This window comes from Zingiber officinale, chromosome 3A (assembly GCF_018446385.1).
Source record: "Zingiber officinale cultivar Zhangliang chromosome 3A, Zo_v1.1, whole genome shotgun sequence".
Lineage (NCBI taxonomy): Eukaryota > Viridiplantae > Streptophyta > Magnoliopsida > Zingiberales > Zingiberaceae > Zingiber > Zingiber officinale.
Window position 1 is genome coordinate 62,456,760 of NC_055990.1, and position 25,165 is coordinate 62,481,924.

The window sequence follows — 25,165 nt, forward strand, 5'->3', positions numbered from 1 at the left end:
CGAAGTACTTACAAGAAAAGTAATTTCTTTCTCAACCTTTGGACCGTTAGTTTTTTTGTGTAGTTCAAGTTCTCAAAATCGTTCATCTGATTTTAACTTAGAGGGGTTCCGCGAAACCTTATAGGCATCTATGATCAATGCTCACAATACATTTTGAGAGAATGAGTTAAGAACGTACCTTATTACATCCCAATTTTCGAGCTAATGTCTGATTAGGTGAAGGTCATTGAGGATGTCCCTGATTCAAGCATGGAGCTGATTCGCGGTCTCACCTTCCTACATTTTAATGTTGCATAATGAATTAAGAAGTATATCACGCTTCGTTACCTTTAAATCAAGAGTTCCTTCATATAGCTCGATGAGCTTGTCCCATAATTCTTTTACGTTCTCATGTGGGCCAATTCGGTTGAGTTATTCTTTTGTGAGTCTGCACTGGATCGTATTCAATGCTTTAGAGTTGATCTGAGCTTTTTTATCTTCTAAACTCCATCTTTCTGGATTGAGTAGTACTTTTATTGCTTCATCTACAGACGCCCCGGTACCCTCTTCTTCTAGGCGCTCTTTCTAAGCTTTCCTCAGCCTTAGTTTCTGTAAGTTTTATTTCAGCACCAGTACTTCAACATGTAAGATAAGCGGTTTGTAAATTACTTTTTTTGTCATCATGTAAAATAAGTGTTTGTAAATTAAGTTTTCTGGTATGTAAGCCATTTTCTGGTTGTATTTTCCCTGTAAAAGATCCCTTCTTATTTTTATAATGATCCGCTGAAACTCTTTTATGATAAACTGAAATCTATTATGCTTATCTTTTCTTGGTTCTTTTTTCTCAGTCCTTATCTTAGTAACCAACATGTGAACAGTAACTGTATCAAGAATAACCAAAAATATAACCATATAAGACATGTGCTGGCTAAGTAAGAAGGATATTTTTAACCCAAAATCTTATGCATACGCCGGAGCAATGACTACATGGTGAGATCCTAAACAGGTGAGGCTCCCTGAAAAATAATATAAAAATTACTGCTTACGCCAAAAGTACTGTTGTTGTTCTACTGCTACTGCTTACTTTCTTATTTTCTGCTATCGTTGACTTTTATTTACTGCTACTATTTACTTTTACTGTTTATTGCTTACCTTTACTGTTTGCTGTGAAGTTATTATTTTACTGTCACTCAAAATCTCCAACTCCTTAAGGAGCACTCCTCAAGTTTGGTATCAGAGCCGTAAAATCTTTGGACCTAATACTATATGAACAAAATCAATTTACAAACACTCATTACAAAGAGATCCTTAATTTTTCAATAGTTTGCTAAAAACAAGGACATTGGCTATAGTAACTCTGCTTTAGTAAGTCAAGGAAATCAAATCCTAGTACAACAAATAATATGATATAAGTTTTATTAACAAAGGGGTAATAACTACAAGCCTGCATTTTTGTTCTAAATTCTACTACTACTACTACCACTACTACCACTATTACCACTACGACCACCACCACCACTACCACTACTACTACCACCACCACCACCACTACTACTACTACTACCACTACTACTACTACTTACTACTATTACTACCACTACTACCACTACTACTACTACCACTACTACTACTACTACCACTACTACCACCACTACCACCACTACCACTACCACTACTACCACCACCACCACTACCACCACTACCACCACCACTACTACTTACTACGATGATCAATATCAATCAAATTAATTTAATACCAAATTAATTCAATATAAATATAAATATAAATTTATATATATTTATATAATAGTAATAAAAAAGTTAATATGTAATACATATTATGTAATAAAAAAGTACCAATAGATATTAATTATTAATATCTTAACTTAAATTAAAATTCATTTATTTATTATTTATTTATAATTATAATAAATTATATTATTTGTAATTTGTAAAGGTGTTTACTATTTTTTTTTCAAAAAGAAAAATTGTCTTATTTTCCTCCAAATAAATCCATTCCATATTAAAACACACGCAAAGAAAATAAATTTTATTTATAGAAATGCATTTTTGGTCCATATAATAAAGCACGGAGGAAGACATCCCATGGCTTCGGTTCCTGAGCCTTCGTTCTCCAAATCGCCGAGCCTTGACCTCCTCCTCCTGCTCTTCCTCTAGAGGACGCCAGGTGGGCTGCGAACCTCACTGGCTTGCCGTGATATTAGGGCTTCGAAAGAGAACCTGGTAGAGTGGCATCCTCCGCCTTCCTTCCATTTCTTGCATCGGGACGTGGATGAATTGATGAGGAGCAAGCGAGGGCTGATTCATTAATGGCAGATTGCTGTCTCATTGCGAGCAAATTTGCTTTTCGTTTTATTTTTCCTTTTTTGTTCTTGGAGGGTCTCGGTGCGTAATATCGGAAGGTGGGTTGTTGGTGGCGGTGATAGCCTTTTCGGCTCAAAGATCGGATCTTGAGATGTTTTATTGCGTTTTTCTGGCGGAAAGCTGAGATCTGCCTGGTTGTTTTGGGGTTTCTGACGCAATCAAGCCTTACTGTTTTCGGTTTATTATTCCCTTTGCATCATTGAGCGTAATCGTCAATTCCGATAAGCTTCAATTTCCGAGAGTGACGAAGTTGTGTCGGAGATAACTCCAAGTGGCAGATCAAAAGGGAGAGCACCGTAGGCTCAATCCTTGCTGTTATTTTGCTACGTTGTTTTTGGTTTTTCTATTCCGCCAACGAAGAAGTATACTCTTTTTTTTTTTCCGTGTTAGGAACTTTGTCCCCACGTGAAGACTCACCTAAGGAGTGATCTGGGAAGGCATCTAATCTACCCTAGCGTTCAGCCCTTTCTACCGAGTCACTGTTGTGTCTTTCTCTCGATCTGGTGTTACTTCCCTCTAGGCTCGTCGTTCAGTCTTGAAACTGGCTTGCTGTAGCTACTTCGTTTGCTATCTTTGAATCTTGGGCCCATCCTCCAATAGCTCTTGGCTTAGCAGAAAGAGGTATGACGGCCATTTAATTTTAACGTTTTGGTTGAATTTTTCTTTCTTTTTGTTTTGGATCAGTTGTTGTGTTCATACCTATTACTGTCTGCAAAGTATTTACTGAAGGATTATCTTTTCTTTGGTTTTGTAAGGAAATCTGATATGAAATTTTTGTGTTGTAAGTTCTGTCATTAGGAGAAAAAATGCGAGGAGCTATCCTTGTTGCCATAGCTGCCTCTATTGGTAACTTGTTGCAGGGGTGGGATAATGCGACAATTGCAGGTAAATCTACTCGTCACCTTTCTTTTTGGTCATCTGGTTATCATGACCAGGTGTTATTTAAGTTATGAAAATTTGCTCGATTCATACTGATAGATAGTGGATATGACAGTCTTGGTAGCACTTTCAAATAGTTTCTCAACTCCTTAGTTTCATAGGATAACTGAATATTCTTGCTTGATAGTGTTTCTTTCTCTTGTTGTTGTAAGAGACACTGAATATGTGTTTCTCCTTGAAGAATTATGGTACCAACATTAATAATAGTATTACAAGTTGGGCATGAAGTATTACTACCTGAGCATGATTTCTTACACCATGCTGGATATATTGATACATAAATCTTGTTAATTTAATCCTACAGTAAACAGCTATTTCTTAAGAAAGCTTCTAATGAGATATTATTATTTATGTTCATTCAGGTTCTGTTCTGTACATAAAAAGGGAATTTAACTTGGAGGCTGAGCCTACAATAGAGGGATTAATAGTAGCTATGTCATTGATTGGAGCTACTATTATTACAACATTCTCTGGGCCAGTGGCTGACTGGATTGGTAGACGCCCCATGCTAATTATCTCATCAATTCTCTATTTCATTAGCAGTTTATTAATGCTGTGGTCACCCAGTGTCTATTTCCTGCTCCTGGCAAGACTTATTGATGGATTTGGGATTGGTCTCTCTGTCACACTTGTCCCCGTATATATTTCTGAAACAGCGCCACCCGAAATAAGAGGATTATTGAATACTCTCCCACAGTTCAGTGGCTCTGGTGGAATGTTTTTATCATATTGTATGGTCTTTGTGATGTCGTTAATGGCTAACCCAAATTGGAGAGTGATGCTGGGTGTTCTCTTTATTCCTTCCTTCCTCTATTTTCTGTTAACAATTTTCTTTTTGCCGGAGTCTCCAAGGTGGCTTGTAAGCAAAGGGAAAATGGTAGAGGCAAAACAAGTTTTGCAGAGATTGCGAGGCAGGGAAGATGTCTCAGGTACATAAAGCTTGCCACTACACTTTCTCATCCTTTTTTGAGTTCATATATGTAAATAATTTGTTGAGGAGTGACTTGTTTTACATTTCAAGCTTTAGATAATATCAAGTATCCTATATTTATCTCGCGTGTTTTTTTTTTTCAGTATTTACTCTTACATGCATGAACTTATAATTCTTGTCAGTATTTTTGGTTTCATTTACTTTAAGGGCAAAATCTTAAATCTAGACTAGAATGCAGGTGCTTTAATAATTAAATAAAACTGAAATTTTTTGATTGATTTAACCATAAATTATTTAAATTGTAGCATATGTCCTCCTTGTCTACCAACAACTATAATTGAGTTGGATACTTGGATTTCCAAAACAAAAAAAAAGGGTATAATCTGTATTAACGGCTTTGCATGACTTGCTAACATGGTGTTGACAAATATAACCATGAGTTTGATACTTGGATTCTTCATCTACTCCCTTTGCACTTGTGTTAGTTACCAATGTTCAAACTTGATTTGCTTCCTCTTTTACTTTACAACTATGTCAAATTTACTAAGTTATATATATTTATCTTAATCACATGATAGTTAATGTCTCAATTCATGAACCAGCTTTACTAAATTAACTTTGCTTGGTTATATTGTCTCAATTTGAAGAATCTTTCTAAATAAATTGTCTCTTTTATTTTAGTTTATTCCTGTTTACCACCCAATTAAAATGTGTCTCAGAGTTGGACATGTTTGAACTCTTGAAAAGAAACTATTAGCCTCTTAAACCTAAAATGGTTCAATCCTTGTTTGACCTAATCTGAGAGAAGAAAGTGAATTTACCTGTACATTTATACTTGATGAGGTTGAAAACTTTACTAACTATATAAAAACATAGTTCGGTGCATAAACCTCCCGTCAATGCGGGGTCCATGGGAAAGGTTGGACCTCACTGGATCTATTATATGCAGCCTTATCTTGCATTGCTAGAGGTTGTCTTCGTGACTCGAACCCATGATCTCAAGGTTACACGGCGGCAACTTTACCGTTGCGCCAAGGCTCCCCTTCAAAACTTTACTAACTGTGCATGATTAAAAATATTCTCATCCTAACCAATTGCAAGTGCTATATTTGCAAGTAGATTTGTTAAATGTCAATCTTTCTATATACTATCAGATGATTTGTTTTTTTTGTTATTCTAATATCTAAGTTTTGGGCACACTTTCTTCTTTTCTGAATATTTACAAAATTATACCATTGGTGTTTTATGCTATACTCTATTGCTTATAGGTATCTTTTGGGACCGTTTGTTCCCATTTTCTAAACCGTATTATTGATTGAACTTTTATGGTTTGTTGGCCCTTTCTTGCCTTCATGGGCTTAGAGCATCTCCCTTCATTGATTTCTTACAATCAGGTTCTTGAAAGCTTTGAGTTTTGTGCATCGTAACATAAGTTATCAGTTCAGGTCATGCATAATGATTGAAATGTTAAATATTTCAGAGTGTAACTTTGTTAATTGTTATAATTGTATTACTGATTAAATCTTCTTCCTGATAAACAAGTCCTATTTGTTTAAATGGAAAGTTTCATGAAGACTTAGATAATTAATCATTCTTGCTAAATTATCTGCAATATTTTCCAGTGAGTGTCATTTCTAGCCATGTTTATTTGCATGTGACATAAAAAAAGTTTCAGTATCTTTACTATGATTTAGACTTTCTTGTGTATTCTATTTGAAAACTCCGCACGAACCAATCATGCCCATGCCCTGATAAAGGAGGAGGTTTGAGTTAGGTTGCTAGTCATCATTAAAATTATGATAAATATTCAATGAATTAATCCATTAAACTATTGTGCTAATACAAGGTTATTCCCCGGAAGGAACGCGTTGCAGGGTCCGACTGTAATGTCTCGGCAAGGAACGTTATATCTCCCGAACTCGGGTGTAGTATTAAATATGCAAGAGTTCACATTACAAGTCCGATGTAACGTACTTGCAAGGACCATTACTTCTCCATGAGAACTCGAGTGTAGTGTTAAATAGGCAAGAGTTCTCACATCATAGGTTGGATAAAAACAAATATGATAGAAAAACTAATAGTCTAAGATTTGGAACATGAAACATAGGAATCTCATGATTAGGATAAGAATTTATATTTTGTGTGTACAAGAGACAAAATAGTAGGCGAGAAAGTAAAGATGATAGAGAACTCAAGTTTTAAGTTATGATACACAGGAAAGAGTAAAGCAAGAAATGGTGCGAGTATTGTTGTAGATAATTCGTTAAACGATGAAGCTGTAGAAGTAGTTAGAAAAGAGGATCGAATTATAGCCCTTGAGATAATAGTGGTGAAAGAAATTATGAGCATAATTAGCATATATGCACCGCAAGTAAGATTAGATGAAGCTACCAAATCAAGATTTTGGGACGTCTTAGATGAAATATTATAAAATATTTTCCAACTGAAATGATTTTCATAGGAGGTGATTTAAATGAGCATGTTGGAGTGAAAATGAGGAATATGTGTGGATACATGGGGTTATGGGTTTGGAACGAGAAATGAAGAAGGGAAAGCTATATTAGATTTTACGATAGTATATGACTTTATATTAGCTAATATATTTTTTTAAAAAAGAGAAGAATACTTAGTCATATTTAAAAGTGGGAATAATAAATCTCAAATTGACTTCTTATGGTTAGAAAAAAAAATAGAAAGATTTGTAAAGATTACAAGGTCATCCCTGAAAAAGGCTTAACTACTCAACATAGGTTAGTAGTGTTGAATATACGTCTCAAGCATAATACCAATAGGAAAAAAATGTATACGACTTCTAAAATTAAAGGATGGAAAATAAAATATATTTAAGGAGAAGGTAAGAGTATAAGTATTAGGTGAAATATATGGTGACTCTAATACAACATGGTATAAGATAGTATCAAAGTTGAAAATAGTAGCTAAAAGTGTACTCGTGAGTCAAAGGGACATGCATCACTAAATAAGGAATCTTAGTGGTGGAATTAGAAAGTACAAGAGAAAGTGAAGAAAAAATGAACAACTTATAAGGATTATATATTTGTAAGAATGAGGAAAATTTTAAAAAAATATACAATAACCAAGAAAAAGGCTAAGAAAGTAGCGAATGAAGCAAAGAATGAAACTTTTTAACTATTATATCAAAAATTGGATAAAAAAAGGGGAAAGAGACATTTATAGAATAGATAAATTAAGAGAAAGGAAGACGAAAGATCTTATTCAAATAAAATGTATTAAAGATGAATGTAATAGAGCACTAGTAAATGATGGAGAAATAAAAGAGTGGTGGAAGAGATATTTTCAATTTTTTAATAAAGGCTTAGGTGACCAACTTAACTTAGGTAATTTAAGTAGGTCAAATAAATATAAAAATTTAAATTTTTATCGTAAAATTTAAACTTCAGAAGTAGAACAAGCTTTAAATGGGATGCACAATGGAAAAGTCGTTGGATCAAATCATATTCTGATAGAGGTATGGAAGTGCCTAGGGAAACAAAGAATTGAATGACTTACAAAATTATTTAACATGATATTGAAAATTAAAAAATATTTAATCAATGGAAGGTAAATACTCTAGTTCCTTTATATAAGAATAAGGGAGGCGTACAAAATTATTCAAACTATATGGGTATTAAACTAATGAGTTATACCATGAAACTTTGAGAAAAAGTAATAGAAAAAAGATTAAGGAAGGAGACCACAATGATCGAAAATTAGTTTAGGTTCATTCTTGGAAGGTCGAGAATAGAAGTTATACATCTTCTTAGACAACTAATTGAAAAATATCGGAAGTAAAAATAAGATCTACACATGATATTCATTGACTTAGAAAAAGATTATGATAGAGTCTCAAGAGAAATTATATGAAAATTCTAGCGAAGAGAGGTGTTAGCGTAACATATATTGAACTAATTAAGGTATGTACGAGTAGAGCCGTTAATTTGGGTTAAGCCTGTCGAGTCGGCCCGCCTCGCCAAACAATTTAAGCGGGTTGGGTTGGAATTTTATCAACCCAAGTTCGCCGCGGGCCGACCCGCCTAGGCCTACGACCCGCGCGGGTCGGCCCGCGATGGGCTTGGGTTGGCCCGCGGGTTGAGAAACACATGTAAGCAGTTTATATCAGTAGTCAATGCTGCAACTGCGAGAGTACCGGGGGTTAAATTGTAGCATTTCATTTTCTTCTTCGTTGAGAGGAATACTAATTAGGAAAAGCTCATACTTGTGAAGTTGAGTGTGATAGACAAAAGTTACAGAAATATATATGCACACAAAGTCGATTAATCTTAAAAGTAGATGACCTTCTTATTTGATTTGTTTATGGGATAAATCTGAAACATACATTATGCACAATGAAGAGCTTGGTGTGTGTACCCAAACAAGATGACCTTCTTATTTGATTCGTTTACGCACGCACAGCAAGGGTACCACTGATCTAAACTGCTCGACGCACAGCCAGGAGTCCTAATTACTATTCCTCTTCGTTGCACAATTTTATGCTAGTTTATTATCTTTCTTTGTTATAATTTTAAAATAAAAATAGTACTTTTGACCCAACATAAGTACTTGTTTATGTCCATTTATATTTAAAATACTTGTTTATGAATACATTTGATTGATAAAATATTTCCAAAGTAAAACATTGAAGATATGAACTATTTTTTTTTTTATTTTTTTTTAAAATTTGATAGGCCCGCGGGTTGGCCCGCTAAACCCGCGACCCGCCTTGGATTGGGTTGGGTTGGAAATTTCCCAACCCGCCAAGTTGATGGCCCGCCCCGCCCCGCCCCGCCCCGCCAAATGGTTGGCTCGCCACGAGCTGACCCGTCCCGCCATAGGTTGACCCGTCTGACAGCTCTATGTACGAGGATGTAATGACTAAAGTAAAGACTTCAGGCGGAGTAACTGAAGCATTTCCAATAGAGATAGGGTTACATTAAGGATCAACTCTAAGTCCTTATCTTTTTACATTAATTATGAGCGAACTCACTACACACATTCAAGACACAATACTGTGGTACATGTTGTTTGTAGATGATATTGTTTTGATAAATAAAACACGTGAAGGAGTAAATGCTAAACTAGAATCTTGGCGGGAAACACTGAAAGGAAAATGTTTTAGGCTTAGTAGAATAAAGATAGAATATATGGAATTTAAGTTTAGCAATATTAGACGTAATGAGAATTATTAAGATAAGAGATGATGAGTTGTCCAAAACCGAGAGCTTTAAATATTTAGGATCATTTTTGTAAAACGATAGATGGATTAAGAGAGATATTTTACATAGAATACAAGAAAGATGGTTAAAATGGAGGAGAGCGTCAGGTGTTTTACGTGATCATAAAGTACCTCTAAAACTTAAAGGAAAGTTCTACAAAATCGTAGTTAGACCTGCTATGTTATATGAAGTTGAATGTTGGGCATCTTGGATACATGAAACATTAGTTACTTAGTTTTAATATTTTGTTGTTGAGCGTTTACACTATGCTTAGTTATGAAATTTTATGGTAAGAAACTTATGTTCATGACATGCATTTTGTGGTTGTTTGTAGACAAAGAGGGTACACAAAGTGTACTTTTGAATGTCTTGTAACTTATCTTGCAGAAATGCTAATTGTGGTATTTGGAAATATTCGTAATTAAAAATTAAAATTACCAAAGTATCATAAACTCAAGGTACCAATGTTGTGCTAAGTCATTTTACATTCATAGTGTTTGTATTTCTCATTTGTTAGGTTTTGTAGCTTTGGATGAGAATGTCAAGGATATCACATGATATAGCTGTATGTATATATAAAAACTAACACGTTTATACTACTAGGTACTCTCGAATCTGGAATATGTTTGGATAAAACCACAGGTTTTTGTTGCCTTTTTCTTGTATTGCTAAGCTGGTAACCAAGTCATAGCTGATCATTTAACATTTTATGCCTAACATTTTGTGATCATGGTCTTCAAGATAAAGATCAAGAACTCGTTTAAGTGTTTATGACAAAATTTCTCTTGATTTTACTTGAAACATACAGGAGAAATGGCTCTGCTTGTCGAGGGGTTGGGAGTTGGTGGCGAAACTTCCATTGAGGAGTACATCATTGGTCCTGCTAATGATGGTGCTGATGATGATCAGGGAGCAACTGCTGATAAGGAACGTATCACCTTGTATGGGCCTGAAGAAGGTCTCTCATGGGTTGCTCGGCCTACAAAGGGACAGAGTTCCCTTGCTCTTGTTTCTCGCCGTGGTAGTATGGTAAATCAATCTAGTGTACCACTGATGGATCCTCTAGTTACTCTATTTGGCAGTGTTCACGAGAAGTTACCTGAGTCGGGAAGTATGCGCAGTGCACTATTCCCAAATTTTGGTAGCATGTTTAGCGTGGCAGAGAATCATAATAAAGCTGAGCAGTGGGATGAGGAAAGTCTTCAACATGAGGGTGAAGAATATGCATCAGATGCTGGAGGTGATTCTGATGATAATTTAAATAGTCCGTTACTTTCGCGCCAAGCAACAAGCATGGAAGGAAAGGACATTGCCCCAAGGCAGATTAGTGTTTTGAGCACGAGGAGAAATAGCAGTCTTCTGCAACATGGCGGGGAGTCAGTTAGTAGTATGGGTATTGGCGGGGGATGGCAATTGGCATGGAAATGGTCTGAGAGAGAAGGTGCAGATGGGAAAAAGGAAGGAGGATTCAAAAGAATATATTTACACCAAGAAGGTGTTCCTGGGTCAAGGAAGGACTCGCACGTTTCTCTTCCACAAGTTGATATACCTGAAGGAGAGTTTGTTCAGGCTGCCGCATTGGTTAGCCAACCTGCTCTTTTCTCAAAGGATCTTATGGGTCAGCACCCTGTGGGGCCAGCCATGGTCCATCCTTCGGAAGCAGCTGTCAAAGGACCGAGCTGGGCAGATCTTTTTGAACCAGGTGTCAGACGTGCATTACTTGTTGGAGTTGGGATCCAAATACTTCAGCAGGTTAGTTCTACTAGATGCAAAGAAAGATGATGATAGTTTGTATATGTAGATTTTTTTTTTAAAGGCGTAAACAAACTATCTCTATATAAACACTTACATTGTTGGCGCAACATGTTGCTCCTTTTTTTTCACCATTTTGAAAAGTCGCTAGCTAATTTCTTTCTATCAGGAGCAGAGTACAATATCGAAGGGCTTCTTATATGAAATGTGCTGTGTTATTCTAATATGATACTTTGCTCTTGCAGTTTTCTGGCATAAATGGTGTTTTATACTACACACCACAGATTCTTGAGCAAGCGGGTGTTGCAGTTCTTTTATCAAATCTCGGTCTTGACTCAACTTCAGCGTCCATCCTCATTAGTGCTCTTACGACCTTGTTGATGCTTCCTAGTATTGGCATCGCCATGAGGCTCATGGATATCGCTGGGAGAAGGTACGCAATCCTTCAGAAAATACCCATAATGACATCATTGTTTAACCATAAAATTTCGAAACTTGCAGGTTTCTGTTGCTTTCCACAATTCCTGTCTTGGTAGCCTCACTTGTTGTCTTGGTTCTTTCTAATCTTGTGGACATGGGCACGGTGGTTCACGCTGTGCTTTCCACTGTCAGTGTTGTTGTCTACTTCTGCTGCTTTGTGATGGGATTTGGTCCGGTCCCTAACATTCTCTGTGCGGAAATCTTTCCAACGCGTGTCCGCGGTTTGTGCATAGCCATTTGTGCTCTGACATTCTGGTTTGGAGACATCATCGTCACGTATACTCTTCCTGTCATGCTGGAGAGCATCGGCCTTGCTGGTGTCTTTGGCATCTATGCAGTCGTATGCGCCTTGGCTTTCATATTTGTGTTTTTGAAAGTCCCCGAGACGAAGGGCATGCCACTTGAGGTCATATCCGAGTTCTTCGCTGTTGGGGCAAAACAAGAAGCAACTGATTGAATTGTTTCAGAAAGTTTGGTATCTTGGTAATTTGTGAATCGAGATCTGAAGTGAGGTTTGATCTGCTTAGGAAGAGGCCTCGGCCTAAAAAAGCTACTTTGAGGTTGCTAAAAGGCGACGATGTTCTCTATTTGGCACTCCTCCATTGGTTTGTAAGCATCAATCTCTGGGCATCTCCCTTTTTTGTATGGTATTGTTGGATTCAATATAAATCTGAACTAGAAAATAAAGAGGTGTAGTATTTTTTTTTTTTCTCGTGGGGATAAAAAGCCTTGTGCCTTGAATCATTCAGCTGTAAATGCATCGATTTGATATGTCGATCTGCTGAATACGGCTTATTAATAACAGAACTATTTGTGTAACTTAGGACGAAGCCCAAGTGAAGAAGCAAACAATTATGCATTCAATCCATGTTGTAGGAATTTACCTACAATTGTTATCTTTTGGTGTCATGATTTCTATGTTTGCAAGTGAAAATTGTCATTTGTTTTGTATGTATCAGTGGTTACATACAATAGCCGGTACTATCAATCTTTTTATTTTCTTGAATAAATCAGTAATTTAACTTTTTTAACTGATCACTTGTGATTTCTCCGTCAAGTTTTTTCTAAAAATATTGATGGAAACTATGAAGCGTACCTCCTGTGTGTTTTTCAAGGAGTAAAAACGTCATTCTATGGGTTTTTATTTCACCTCACTAGTTTCTATCAGAATTGGTTATTTTTCTTCCAAAAACCTTCTGATGGGTCCTGTGATGGGAAAAAAGCCCCAAACATTAGGTGAAAAGAACTATGGTATTTTACATACAGTATAATGTTTTTACCCTCTAAAATGCACGCAAGTGGTACGCTCCGTAGGTTCTAAAAATTTGACGAAGAGGCCACAAGTGGTCAGTTAAAAAAGTTAAATAGCTGGTTTATTCAAGGAAAAAAACTTAGTAAAAAATAAACGATTGAAAAAATTTGAGGGCCACGGAGATAATTTGACTTATCAATATCATACAAAGTGGCGTCTACAAGTACGGATGTGATACAATAGTAAAACATTTAGAGAAATAAATAGATAAATTTTCAAAACCAAACTCATTAACCAATTAAATAATTTTAAATAAATAAAAGTTTTTTAAAATAAATAATTTGATAATATTATTTATTTTAACTCTACTTGCTCTCCATTAACTTATTAAAAAAATTTGAACGACTCGACTCCCATCCACGACCCTACTTGCGGAATTGTTTTACCAACGTACTTTTGAGTAAAGCACTTTAATTACCCCGACTTTTTTTAAAAAAATCTCTATTAATTTAAAATCTCTATTCAAAATGTTCTAATATTAATATTTTTAAATTTATTAAATTCATCATCCGTCCATCTCAAATAATTAAATCACCTACGTAACCAATTAATCTAACTCACCAGTCTTACCAATCTTAGGTGGCATTTGGTTTAGAGGTTTGAGAATGAGGGAATGAATTCATTCCCAAACCTTGTGTTTAGTTGATGGGAATAGAATCAAGATTTTGAAATAAAACTCAAAAATTTGGGTATGGATAGGTCACCCCTTCCCTTGGGTTTCGATGGAATGAGAATAAAAATTAAATTTTAGACGAAAATACCCTTAGTATATTTGTTCAATTTTTTTTTATTTCACTCTCTCCTTGTTCTCTCTCATCATACTTTCTCTCTCCTATTCTATCATCACATTTTCTCTCTCCTCATTCTCTCTCATCACACATTCTCTACCATTTTCTCTCTGTATTCTCTCTCATCACACACACTCTCTCATTATTTTCTCTCCTCATTTTTTTATCATACTTTCTCTCTTATCATTCTTTCTCTCTCTTCAATCTCTCTTACCATTCTCTCCATATTTTATCTTATCACACTTTCTCTCTCTTCATTCTCTTCCATCACACTCTCTCCTCATTCTCTTTCATCACACATTCTCTACCATTCTCTCTGTATTCTCTCTCATCACACACACAGACACTCTCATTATTCTCTCCTTCATTCTCTCATTTTTTTTATCATACTTTCTCTCTCATCATACTTTCTCTCTCCTCAATCTCTCTTACCATATTCCCTCTCCATATTTTCTTTCATCATTCTTTCTCTCTCTTCATTCTCTTCCATCATACTCTCTCTCCTCATTTTCTCATTATACTTTTCCTCTCTTCATTTTTTCCTATCACACTTTCTCTCTCATCACATTTTCTCATCATACTTTCTCTTCTCAATCTCTCATTTTCTCTCATCACACTTTCTCTCTCTTCATTTTTTCTCATCACTCTCTCTCAACATACTTTCTCTCTCATCATTTCTTTTTTTTCTTCTCAATCTCTCCTATCACGCTCTCTCTCCTCATTTTCTCTCATCTCACTTTCCCTCTCTTCATTTTCTCCCATCACACTTTCTTTCTCATCATTCTCTCTCATCGTATGTTTCTCTCACATTCAACTTTATCTTCCATCTAATTTGTTCTCTTATTTTCCTCTAAGGGTAAAAAAAAGGAAATTTAAGTTCATTCCGATTGAAAATATTCAACTAACCAAACATTATTTTTAGGAATGATACCCAAGCTCATACCCATTCTCAATCCACAATACTATGATACTTATTCCCATTCCGATTCCTAGGAGAGAACCAAATACCACATTAATGTGCATTATTGCAATTTAAATTGCCTTCCCAAGCTAAATTGCCTCCACAAACTGACACAGATGTTATTATCGATAAGCTCGTTGGTGTGGAATGATCCACGGGTTATCTCAACGCCTTTTTATATACACTGTTGTTCAAGGTGACGATTTTATCTTTTGCTGCCAATTAATGTAATTTAAATTCTATTATAACTTGTATTTTTTTAAAAAAAAATATTTTAAAAACATTTTTTTTAAGTTATGAATTTAAAAAAATCTATTCTTTAAGAATAATAAAGATCAAGTTTAGAAGAGAATTATTATTTTTTAAGTGAAATGTAAATTTAAAAATAATAATAATTTTAGTTAAAATTGATCAGAATTTTAACGGTATAACGGTAAGGCATTTGGTAAACATATAGAGTACGACAAATCGAACCCCAACTGCCAGGGCAAACTTTAACAATGGATTTTCGATTGTGGAGATCGACGATTGGGCAAATTACCACCACAAACGCTTCCAAATTTATCAGGTCTGTAAGAATGAATATCTGGATTAATTTAAAAAAATGCTTGAAAGCACCCCCAACAAAGGCCTGGCTTCTGCACAGTGAGCAACGATAGACTTGCAGCTTCAGTGCAGTGGAGGATGAAGAAAATGGTATTAAGATTGATAGATTTTAAATTCTTATTGCCAAGGAGGATAGAACATCAATGCATCAAATTTTTATTGTAGAAATGTAAAATTATAAATGAAATTTTAGGAACTCAAAGGGTGGAATCTATCAGCCTTACTCATATTCATCGAGGAAGAGAGACCATTACAGTTTGACCCTCTTCTCCATCGACCAACACTACACCAGCCCTCCATGTTCATGAGCCGGCGCCAAGTTGACACCAAGACCATGCCATCCCATGGATGTTGCCAGCACTCACCCAACCCTACAAGCTCACAATGAGCCATTGCAAAAAGCCTCTCTGCCGAAGTAAATGAGCGAGCTCCTTGGCCATTGGAGCTCCATGCCTGTCACACTCAAACACAGATCAAACCATAAAAGTACACAGCATATTCATCTTGGCAAAATACCTGTTACATATTTACAACTTATGCTCCATCCCTTCGTTGGATCGTGCTATTACTGTTACATATGTTAGCGACCTATGACTACAAACAAGAAAAAGGAAGGAACTTTGTCGGATGGAGCAAACACTGCAAAAAAGTTCAATGAGCATCACAATCTCATGTCCAAAAATATTGGAATCCAATGGGGATGATCCACACCAAAACTTAGTCATAACAGTTAAACATATATCTAAGATCATCTACTGTGAGCCGGGTCGCATGAGTACCCGTTTGGTCTTCGCCAAATGCAGAAGAAACCATCTTTCTCTTCTCCTCCTGCAAGATGTACCAGGCTCTATTTATTTGTCCATGTAAGGAAACCAAGTTCGCAGTTGTTTTAAAATCAGAAATTACTGAAAGGCAGCATCATGACAATTACTCAGTCAATAGTTATTTTACCGTAATTATATCTGTTGATATAGACTATTAGATAATCAGAGTTTGTACATGGTTAGTGAACAGATCCACCAATAATGTAGTTGATAAATGTTTCTTGTATAACTTGATTACTGCAATTAGTTACAATGAACTTGGAGGTTTTGTCAAAGCTAACATAAGCATAGCTGTCATTTAAATGTCAAACGAATAATGTCCATGAGTTACCTGAAGAGCCAATATCCGATCTTCAACTGTATCTTTGACAGTTATTCGGGAAACAGTCACAGGACGAGTCTGACCAATTCTGTGTGCTCGATCAATTGCTTGGTCTTCGGTAGATGGGTTCCACCAAAGATCAAGAAGAATTACGTGACAGGCAGCAATCATATTCAGGCCAAGACTTCCTGCTTTTAACGACATAAGCATAACAGTTACCTAAGAGAAACATGAATGATTACTTTATGAACAAGAAATAGTTCAAAGATAGGAAAGGATAGAAGAAATATTGTGCACGATACATAAGAATATAACTTTTTTTTTTTGATTATCTGACCTCTGGATCAGTGTTGAAGTCTTTTACAGCCTTGTCTCGTGACACAAGAGTCATTGTTCCATCAAGCCTCCTGTACTGTATTAGGTTTTCATTCAATGAAAGCTCGAGCAAGTCTAGCATGCTGGTCCACTGGGAGAAAACAATGGCCTTCTCCGGAACTTCAGTAGTCAAGTTTAATTGAGCAGAAGCAGAATCACCTATAAGATCATGAACAGATCTTGAACTTTGACTTGCAATTGTCGTCAGTATATCAAGTGCTGCTTTAATTTTAGATGATACATAGCCACTATGGGTAATCTGTTGCTCATCAAATGTAGAACTGGTTGAAGTTTCATCATCAAAATTTTCACAGATGCAACTCTTCAGGGTACCACGTGAAAATACACAATCAGTACCAAGTATATCTTTACAACCAGGTGCAGGACACGTGTCACCAATTAAACGTTCGGATACACACTGGTAGCAGAAGACATGCCCACACATTGATACAACACCATCTTCTGGTGGATCCTATGAAAGGTACCAAATTGTTAGGCCTCAGTAGGACAACTGTAAAATAAATGACTAAACTTATGAAAATATTGCTAACTGAATAAGCTTCATTATAAAGTTAAAAGTCTGGGGGCGAGCGTATTCGCCTTTTGCCACCAATTATAAAGTTAAAAGTTCTTAAGACAGAAAATATAAGTTTCTGCTACATAAAAGAAAAAGGTCTGTCATGGAAGTGTGAGCAAACTTGGAAAACATTTGATAATTAGATAAATAACTTCAAGCCCTAATGTGGATCGACTCATTTTCAAGCTAGCCTGGATGTCAAGCTGTTAACAGTGCAGGAAGTAATAAACTTTGGCAAAAAACTCAAATTGAAGGTTAAATGGGAAAACAATAACCATATGTTAATGTAACTTTAATCCATGAATAATATTTTCAATTACAAGAATCATACTATCTAATTGTCAGATGTTAAGCACAAAATGGGTTATCCGAAGTTTAACCACTTAGTTTAAAACTATCAATTTGCATCAGTATGCACAAGTATTTATAGTATATCTGGTTGACAGTATGAAATATAAAATTGATAAGGAATTTAAAAGTCATTCTAGGGAATTGAATTGACAATTGATGGAATATGAATAATTATTCCTCAGTTTGGTTCACAAACAATAATTTGATTTCCTACATTTGGTTTGTAGAGAGGTTGTAAATAATAAACAAGGAATAACTTTTACAATTATAAAACATACTGAATGTATTTTAATTGATTAGTCCAATTCCACATCATTTTGTGCGAATTATAAGAATATTATGCTAACGAGTCATACCATGAAATTTTAGAAAAGAATAATATAAAAAAGATTAAGGAGACTACGATGACCAAAAATCAATTTGGATTTATGCATTAAAGGTCGACAATAGAAGTTATACATTTTCTTAGATAACTAAAGTATCAAAAATAAAAGTAAAACTTACACATAACATTTGTCGATCTAGAAAATGAGCATGATAGTGTTTCGAGAAAAATTGTGGAGAATTAAAAAATAAATATGTTAGTGTAACGTATATTGAAATAATTAAAGATATGTACGATAATGTAATGACAATAGTAAACACTCCAAGCGAATTAACTGAAGTATTTCTCGTAAAAATAAGGTTAAATTAAGGATAACTCTAAATCTCTATCTTTTTACAATAATAATGGATGAACTCACTAGACACATCCAAGACATGTTATCAGAAGGATGTTGTTTGCAGATGATATTATTTTAATAGATGAGACACATGGAGGAGTAAATGTTAAATTTGAATTTTGACAGAAAACACCAAAAGTGAAAGATTTTAGACTTAATGAAGATAAAATATATGAAATTTAAGTTTAACAAATATTAGACGTAATAAGGTGATTGTTAAGATAGAAGATGACAAGTTATTTGTAACCGAGAGCTTTAAGTATTTAGGATCATTTTTGTAAAATAATAGAAATGCTGAGAGATGTCTTACATAAAATACAAGCAAGATGATTGAAATGAAAAAGAACATTTGGTGTTTTGTTATCGGAAAGTACCTCTAAAATTTAAAGGAAAGTTCTACAAAATGACAGTTAGACCTTCTAGATTATATGAAGCTAAATATTAGGCTATGACTCGAGCAAGCAAAAGATGAGAGTCATAGAGATGAGGATATTAAATTAGATGTACCATACAAGAATGGACAGGATAAGAAATGAAAACATTAAGGAGAAAGTCGAGGTTGTACCTATTGAGAGAAAACTCCGAAAAACACGTTTAAGACATATATTTAGCCAATAAATGTTCCAATTAGGCGATGTAAAATTATAACAAATATAGCCAATACACACATTAAAAGAGAAAGAAAATCAAAGAAAACTTGATTAACAATGATAAAATAAAATACAATTTATTGAAATAAAAATGATCGTAATATAATAAAAGATAAGAGCTCAATGGCGTACACAAATCCATATAGAGTGGAATAAGGCTTAGGTTGTTGGTTAGTCCAATTTCACACAATCAGGAACAATCCACTTGCTAAATCGATTTGCAGACTCATCCACCCATTTGACCCGAAGTTTAATTGACTTCTACAATTCATCTGCCCCATCTAAACAATTTGTCTTGACCAAACCAACCTAGGTAGGCTTGTTCACCCATTCGCTTGCTTGGTCCACCTACCATCGCTACTCCACTTGTCTATCTCCTATGTTCATTCATAATATTTTTTTTGAAAATTAAATAGAAAAAATATATATTTTTATGAGAGCTGAATAGAAGTTAATAGTTATTCATAGAAGAGAGCAAGGAATAGGTTGGAAGGATTCATGAGAATTTGTATTCTAAGTTCTTTTTTCCTTTTGTAATTAAACATGAATATTTAATGGGAATTATTCTAATATGAGATAAAATAGCATTGCTATGATGCACTATTATAGTTCATTATAAGAGTTTGCCTAGACCTACCCACGGGTCGGATCTGAATCTGATCCGACCCAGAACCGCGAATGAGCCAGCAAGTCGTTTGCCAGTTGACTTGGTTCAATGGACCAAAACCGTAACCGACCTATCTTTAGACAAGTCGGTTACGGGTTGGGCCCAAAGTGAACTAATAAATTGGCGATTTGAATTGGCGATTCAAACCGATGATTTCAAAGTCAATTCACTAGTATTTTTGTTTTAAAAAAACATTATTTTGAGTGGTTTAGATTTTTTTTTTTCAAAGAGAATCTCTCATTTAATAATATTATAACATTTTGATAATATTAATGGTGTGATTCAATATAAACCAACTCATTTGCTTTAAATTTTTTAACATGCACTATTTTATCTTTTAAGTGAAGCTAATCTTTCAGCCTATTTACCTTAAATTTTCTAATGTGGAACTATTCCACCTTTAACTCATTATATTTATTAATCCCAATTAACTCTCTTAATATGTCACTCATTGGTCTTATTCTATTTTTTTGATTCATTCAACACATAACTTAGTTTATAGCGACCATTTGACTTATTTAATATATTCAATAATAATTTGCTAAGAAATATAATTTGTTCAACAATAAAATTATATATATATATATATATATATAGTGAAGACTGAAGGGGAAACGGTAAAGTTGTTGCCATGTGACCAAAAGGTCACGGGTTTGAATCCTGAAAACAACCTCTTGCAAAAAAGCAGGGTAAGGCTGCGTACAATGGATCCTTCCTTGGGACCCCGCATGGCGAGAGCTTCGTGTACCGGGCTGCCCTTTTTATATAGTGAAGGCTATCATTAAACAAAAAATTAATTAAAAAATATAACTTGTGTGACATATATATCGAATCACACTAAAATATAGCAATGCTAATGTTGGATAAAAAACCATTGGTATCAAGTGCAAAACCAAGTGGTCTTGGTCTATAATACATTCTTATAGTAAAAGTGAAGATAGATCATAATTTGAAAATTTTTTACATCTTCCTTTGATTTTAGTGAAATAGACAGCAAGTGGTATTTTGATATTTTATGATGGTGGTGGCAAAAGACACAAAGTTATTTCATCCTCTATATTATAGCAAAGCTTCTCCAATGTCAATTATTGTTGTAGAACAAATATTTAGTTCCAGAGCTAATATCTTAAATGGAAGACAATCTACTTTGGCTCCCAACTCTTTGGAAGCTCAAACGCTACTTGATGATTAGACGAAAGTTACAAAAGGAATACAACTTTCAGAAAACGAAGTAGAAAATTTTAATATCGAAGGAATTAACGAACTAAGTAGGATTTAATTCCCTTATATCTTAAGTGGTTACACAGGCAACTTAAATAAGTTCACGCTTTTTATTTTTCTATTTTTCCACCTTTATAAATTTATAAATATTTTTTTAATGAAATATAAATAATCTTGAAGCGTTGTGAACTATAAACTGAAATTGTAGCAAGCGGTTCTGAATCGTGAACCGTAACCACCTTTGAAGGTTAAGGTTAAGAGCTGAGATTTTTAAACCATCGAAGCAGCAGTCCTGAACGGTCACCATTGGTTCCGAACCATGGTCGAATCTAGGTTTGCCATCATGATGACATACCAATTAATAGGTTGTAGATAGTGCTATCAGACTAGCATCTAAAGTTTTGATGTTGGTAATGAACACTGATAAAATTTACATAGACAAGCATTAAGTTCTAAGTCCATAAAGTAAAAAAATCACGTTTAAGTTTGATAATTGCCCAATTGGTCAGATTCCAATTAATACACTGCAGCATCTGAGGCTAGGCATTGCAAAATATTATAGATTCAAGCTTTGATAAGCTAGCACTTGTGGAATGGTTTCAAAATCAGATCTGGAGAATCACAGTAAGATAAAGCAACAACCGTTTTTAAGAAAAAGTATCTTAGTGAACTTCAAGTGGGTCCATGTATTGGGCACAGAGGCAACAGCAGATGACCTTTTCTTACAAATCTTGCATTGCCCATGGATATTCCAAATCCAAAGGAATGATAAAGCTTTTACTAGAACATCTAGAATTTAAGTCAAGAAGATTGCAATAGAGATATAGTTAATTAGTTTCACATTGCACTAGGGAACTTTAGCATGTGGTGAGCTGCATCCCCCTCTTGATTAACTAGAGCCCCTTTCTGAAGGCACAGGCTTGGGAAACGACATAACGTGTACTGACTACTGAACTACCAGTAGTAACTAATAAGTTGGAAATAAACGTGTAGAACAATAAAATCATGTGGGGGAAGTCAGAAGTCGAACCAAATGTTTGTGCATAGGTAGGAGTACTAAACAACACTCAGTAATATCCACCCAACAGATACATATTCAAACTTATTAGATAATATTGTTGAATGGTACCAGGCACTATGGAATTTTCCCACCAGTTGGCATATCACATTATCAATATCTATAGGTTACTAACACTGTGGATCAGAGCATTTACAACATTGTTGATGTTTCTGTTTAAGTTACAAACCAAAAGTGTGTCGTATCTGACAAACAAGATGGAATTCAAGGTAATATGTTGTCAGAAAAATTTATACTCTATGAACATGCATTGATACTAATTTGTTTCTCTAATTTCTTATAGAAAGATATAGATATTGTTCCAATGATATTTTTTTGACTAATCTACAATTAAATCAATGCAACAATAGGGCAGCTTTTACGAGATTTAATAAGATTTATTAGACCAATCATCCAATTTTTTAAAAATTAAGATAATATATGTAAGGCACAAGAAAATAACTTGTCAAAATTCACAAGGATGCACATTCAGAATCAGTGTAGAGACTTACACTGCAGATGGTACAAATCGCCAAACCTTCCAACTGGTTACGTAAATTAATAAGCATTTCCCTGGGAAGTTGTCTTGCCATATCAAGTGAATCTTTTCCAATAGTATCTGTGTGAAATCCTTTAACTAGGAGGGGATGATCACAGGCTTGCCGAAGTCGCAGCAGAAGCATCAATATACTTGCATAATTTTGTTTCAACGTCCCCATGGCAGCAAATTCCTGCCGACATTCACAACTTCTATATAAGGAATATATAGTAAATGTTCCCAATAAAAAGGTTTTCCCCAGTAGAGGTTAATGGAACAAGGTGATCAGTTAGGAGAGGGATGAACATGCTCATTCTAGTGAAATTGTGATAACTAACTGATAGCACCATTTCGAACTAAAACTCCTACAGAGGATTTGGGCAAAAATTAATGAAATATGGAAATAACTATCTTGCACAGATAGAAATTATCTCACACCACGGTTAATCAAACTGAAATTTTATTAACAGAAAGATACCCAATGCACTGACAAAGCAACTTTTCTAGACAGCATCCTAACTAAAATAGCAAAGAAATAGCACTAATCAAGAAACATAATAATCTCATTCAACAACTACCAAATTAAAAATACCTATAGAACTCAAAACTTAATTAAAAGATATCAAATCACACAATATCCAAAACAGAACAACTGCCAAAATTAGTGACAATTCAAAATTTAAATGAATGTCATTTACTTCTTTACATCACCTACCATTTAAAGAAGGAAAGACATTAGTTTGAATTTGAGATTGTAATTGATTTTGGTAATTGTTACATTTTGGGTATTGTATATTTGATATCTTTAAATTTAATAAGAGTTGGGTACCTTTTAGTTTGGTAGTTGTTTAAGGAGAACATTGTATTTTCCAATTAGTAATATATTCTAGTTAGAGTTATCAATAAACATGATCATCTCAATGTATTAATTTTCAATTAATAAAATTTAAAATCCCAGAATTTCTGTGAGATAGTCTTTCTTTGCGTAAGGCATTTATCCTCACACTTCCTCAATTTCATCCAAATTCTATGTGAATTTTGATTTGATTTGATGTTGCACTTCCCTCTCCTGATAAAGATAATCCTTTTCAACTTAATAATAAAATTTTCTATCGAAATGTGCTATAAACACTTACAACACAAAGCAAATATAGCCCTCTTTAGTGATTGTTCAGCATTGTTGTCACCTTCATCATAATGTCAATTCCCAACTATTTGGAGTGGGTATGTGATTGTATTTGTTCCAATGAGCTCTACTAATAATCAAACAAATTAAATTACTTTTATTACATCAATTAAAATATCCTTTCACATTCCTTCTTTTACCCCCAACACCTTCCATTATAATTGGCTGAACCCTCAGAATCTGTTGGTCACCTCTGAACATGCCTACACCATTTCAATTTACTTTCTCTTGTTTTATAAAAAAAATAGCAAAAGAGATACATTTTAATCTGATTTAGTATTTCTGAAATGCTGCAAACTGCACTGCAGAATTTCTGAATTTACTCGATTACTATTAGTCAAAACGAACAACAGAGTATTTGTTGGCCATATTAAAGTACTTAGCTTAAATATAATCAATAACAATGACAGAGACCACAATCAGAAAGATCCATCCATCAGGCTATGAATGGGATGTGAGGGGCAGTACTATGAGATGAGAAAAATAATTACTCCAAAAGCAAAGGATATGTTTGATGTTATAGCAGTAAAATAAATAAGCTTGCCAAAATCTTCAAAATCTGTATCGGAAATCTCTTAGACTATTAAAATAGTTAAAGCCCAATTCTCTTTCTTCAATTAGATTAGCAGTCATTTCCTCTACTTCCTCTAGAGAAAGAGGACACCTTTCACATTATGTGATAATTCAATTCCAAGAAAATGTTTAGGACTCCAAGATCTTCAGTAACAATTTTTTTCTGTCTTTTTATTTCCAAGACATACAAATTACTGCTGTCAGATTAGACAATAGTCATTAGAATCACATGGCTAATTTATTTATGCACTAAATTCTTGAGTTTTGTATATTCACACATATGGTAAAATTACTTCCTGAAGAATAATTTTATTATATCACTTTTCTTATTAACCTGGTATCAGAACATCACTCCCCTTCTTGTTGCCTTCCTCATCTCCCATCTCCCATCTCCCATCCCCCATCCCCCATCCACTGTGCCATTTTTGCGTCAAACCTTTTGTTGTGACCAATGCAAGCATAATAACTTGTCCTCGCCATTCATATCCACAACTAAAACCTTGTGTAAACCTGTGCTCAACCATTGTGCCACAACCAAAACCCATGGAATGACTTGATTCATACTTAGGAATCACACTTAAAACCAAAACCAACATCAGTGCAATGACTCGATTTTCTACTTTCTTGTGACTAGTGCCATTACATTTGCACATAGGGGCCATACACAAGTCATAACTAGTACCAACACTCACACTTGCATTCTTCATCACAAGTAAACCCACGATCACATTTTTGTTA

General features: G+C 34.7%; 2 protein-coding genes across 7 annotated transcripts in view; one reads left to right on the forward strand and one right to left on the reverse strand.

Annotated features, from left to right (window-relative positions):
* The first annotated feature begins 2,054 nt into the window (after positions 1 to 2,054).
* LOC122051948 (monosaccharide-sensing protein 2-like) lies at positions 2,055 to 12,593 on the forward strand. 3 transcript variants are annotated; one of them, XM_042613305.1, is made up of 7 exons: positions 2,055 to 2,660; positions 2,755 to 2,985; positions 3,151 to 3,249; positions 3,666 to 4,232; positions 10,274 to 11,217; positions 11,463 to 11,650; positions 11,719 to 12,593. In XM_042613305.1, exons 3-7 carry the CDS (start codon positions 3,171 to 3,173, stop codon positions 12,152 to 12,154), a joined length of 2,214 nt encoding a protein of 737 aa, XP_042469239.1. In that variant the 5' UTR covers positions 2,055 to 2,660; positions 2,755 to 2,985; positions 3,151 to 3,170; the 3' UTR covers positions 12,155 to 12,593. The 3 variants fall into 3 exon arrangements, with proteins under 3 accessions (XP_042469239.1, XP_042469241.1, XP_042469240.1); XM_042613307.1 differs by having other exon boundaries at positions 3,163 to 3,249; XM_042613306.1 differs by having other exon boundaries at positions 2,056 to 2,223.
* A 3,247-nt stretch (positions 12,594 to 15,840) lies between these two features.
* The window catches only part of LOC122051949 (helicase-like transcription factor CHR28), a 72,877-nt gene continuing 63,552 nt past the window's right edge, over positions 15,841 to 25,165 (reverse strand). For 3 of the 4 annotated variants that reach the window (XM_042613308.1, XM_042613309.1, XM_042613311.1), the window contains 4 exons: positions 22,643 to 22,861; positions 16,848 to 17,357; positions 16,520 to 16,729; positions 15,841 to 16,192 (listed from right to left, as the gene is read on the reverse strand). In XM_042613308.1, the coding sequence (XP_042469242.1) occupies positions 16,082 to 16,192; positions 16,520 to 16,729; positions 16,848 to 17,357; positions 22,643 to 22,861 (1,050 nt within the window). In that variant the 3' untranslated portion in view covers positions 15,841 to 16,081. Of the gene's footprint in view, positions 16,193 to 16,519; positions 16,730 to 16,847; positions 17,358 to 22,642; positions 22,862 to 25,165 lie in introns of those variants that run through there. The other variant, XM_042613310.1, reaches the window with a different exon arrangement.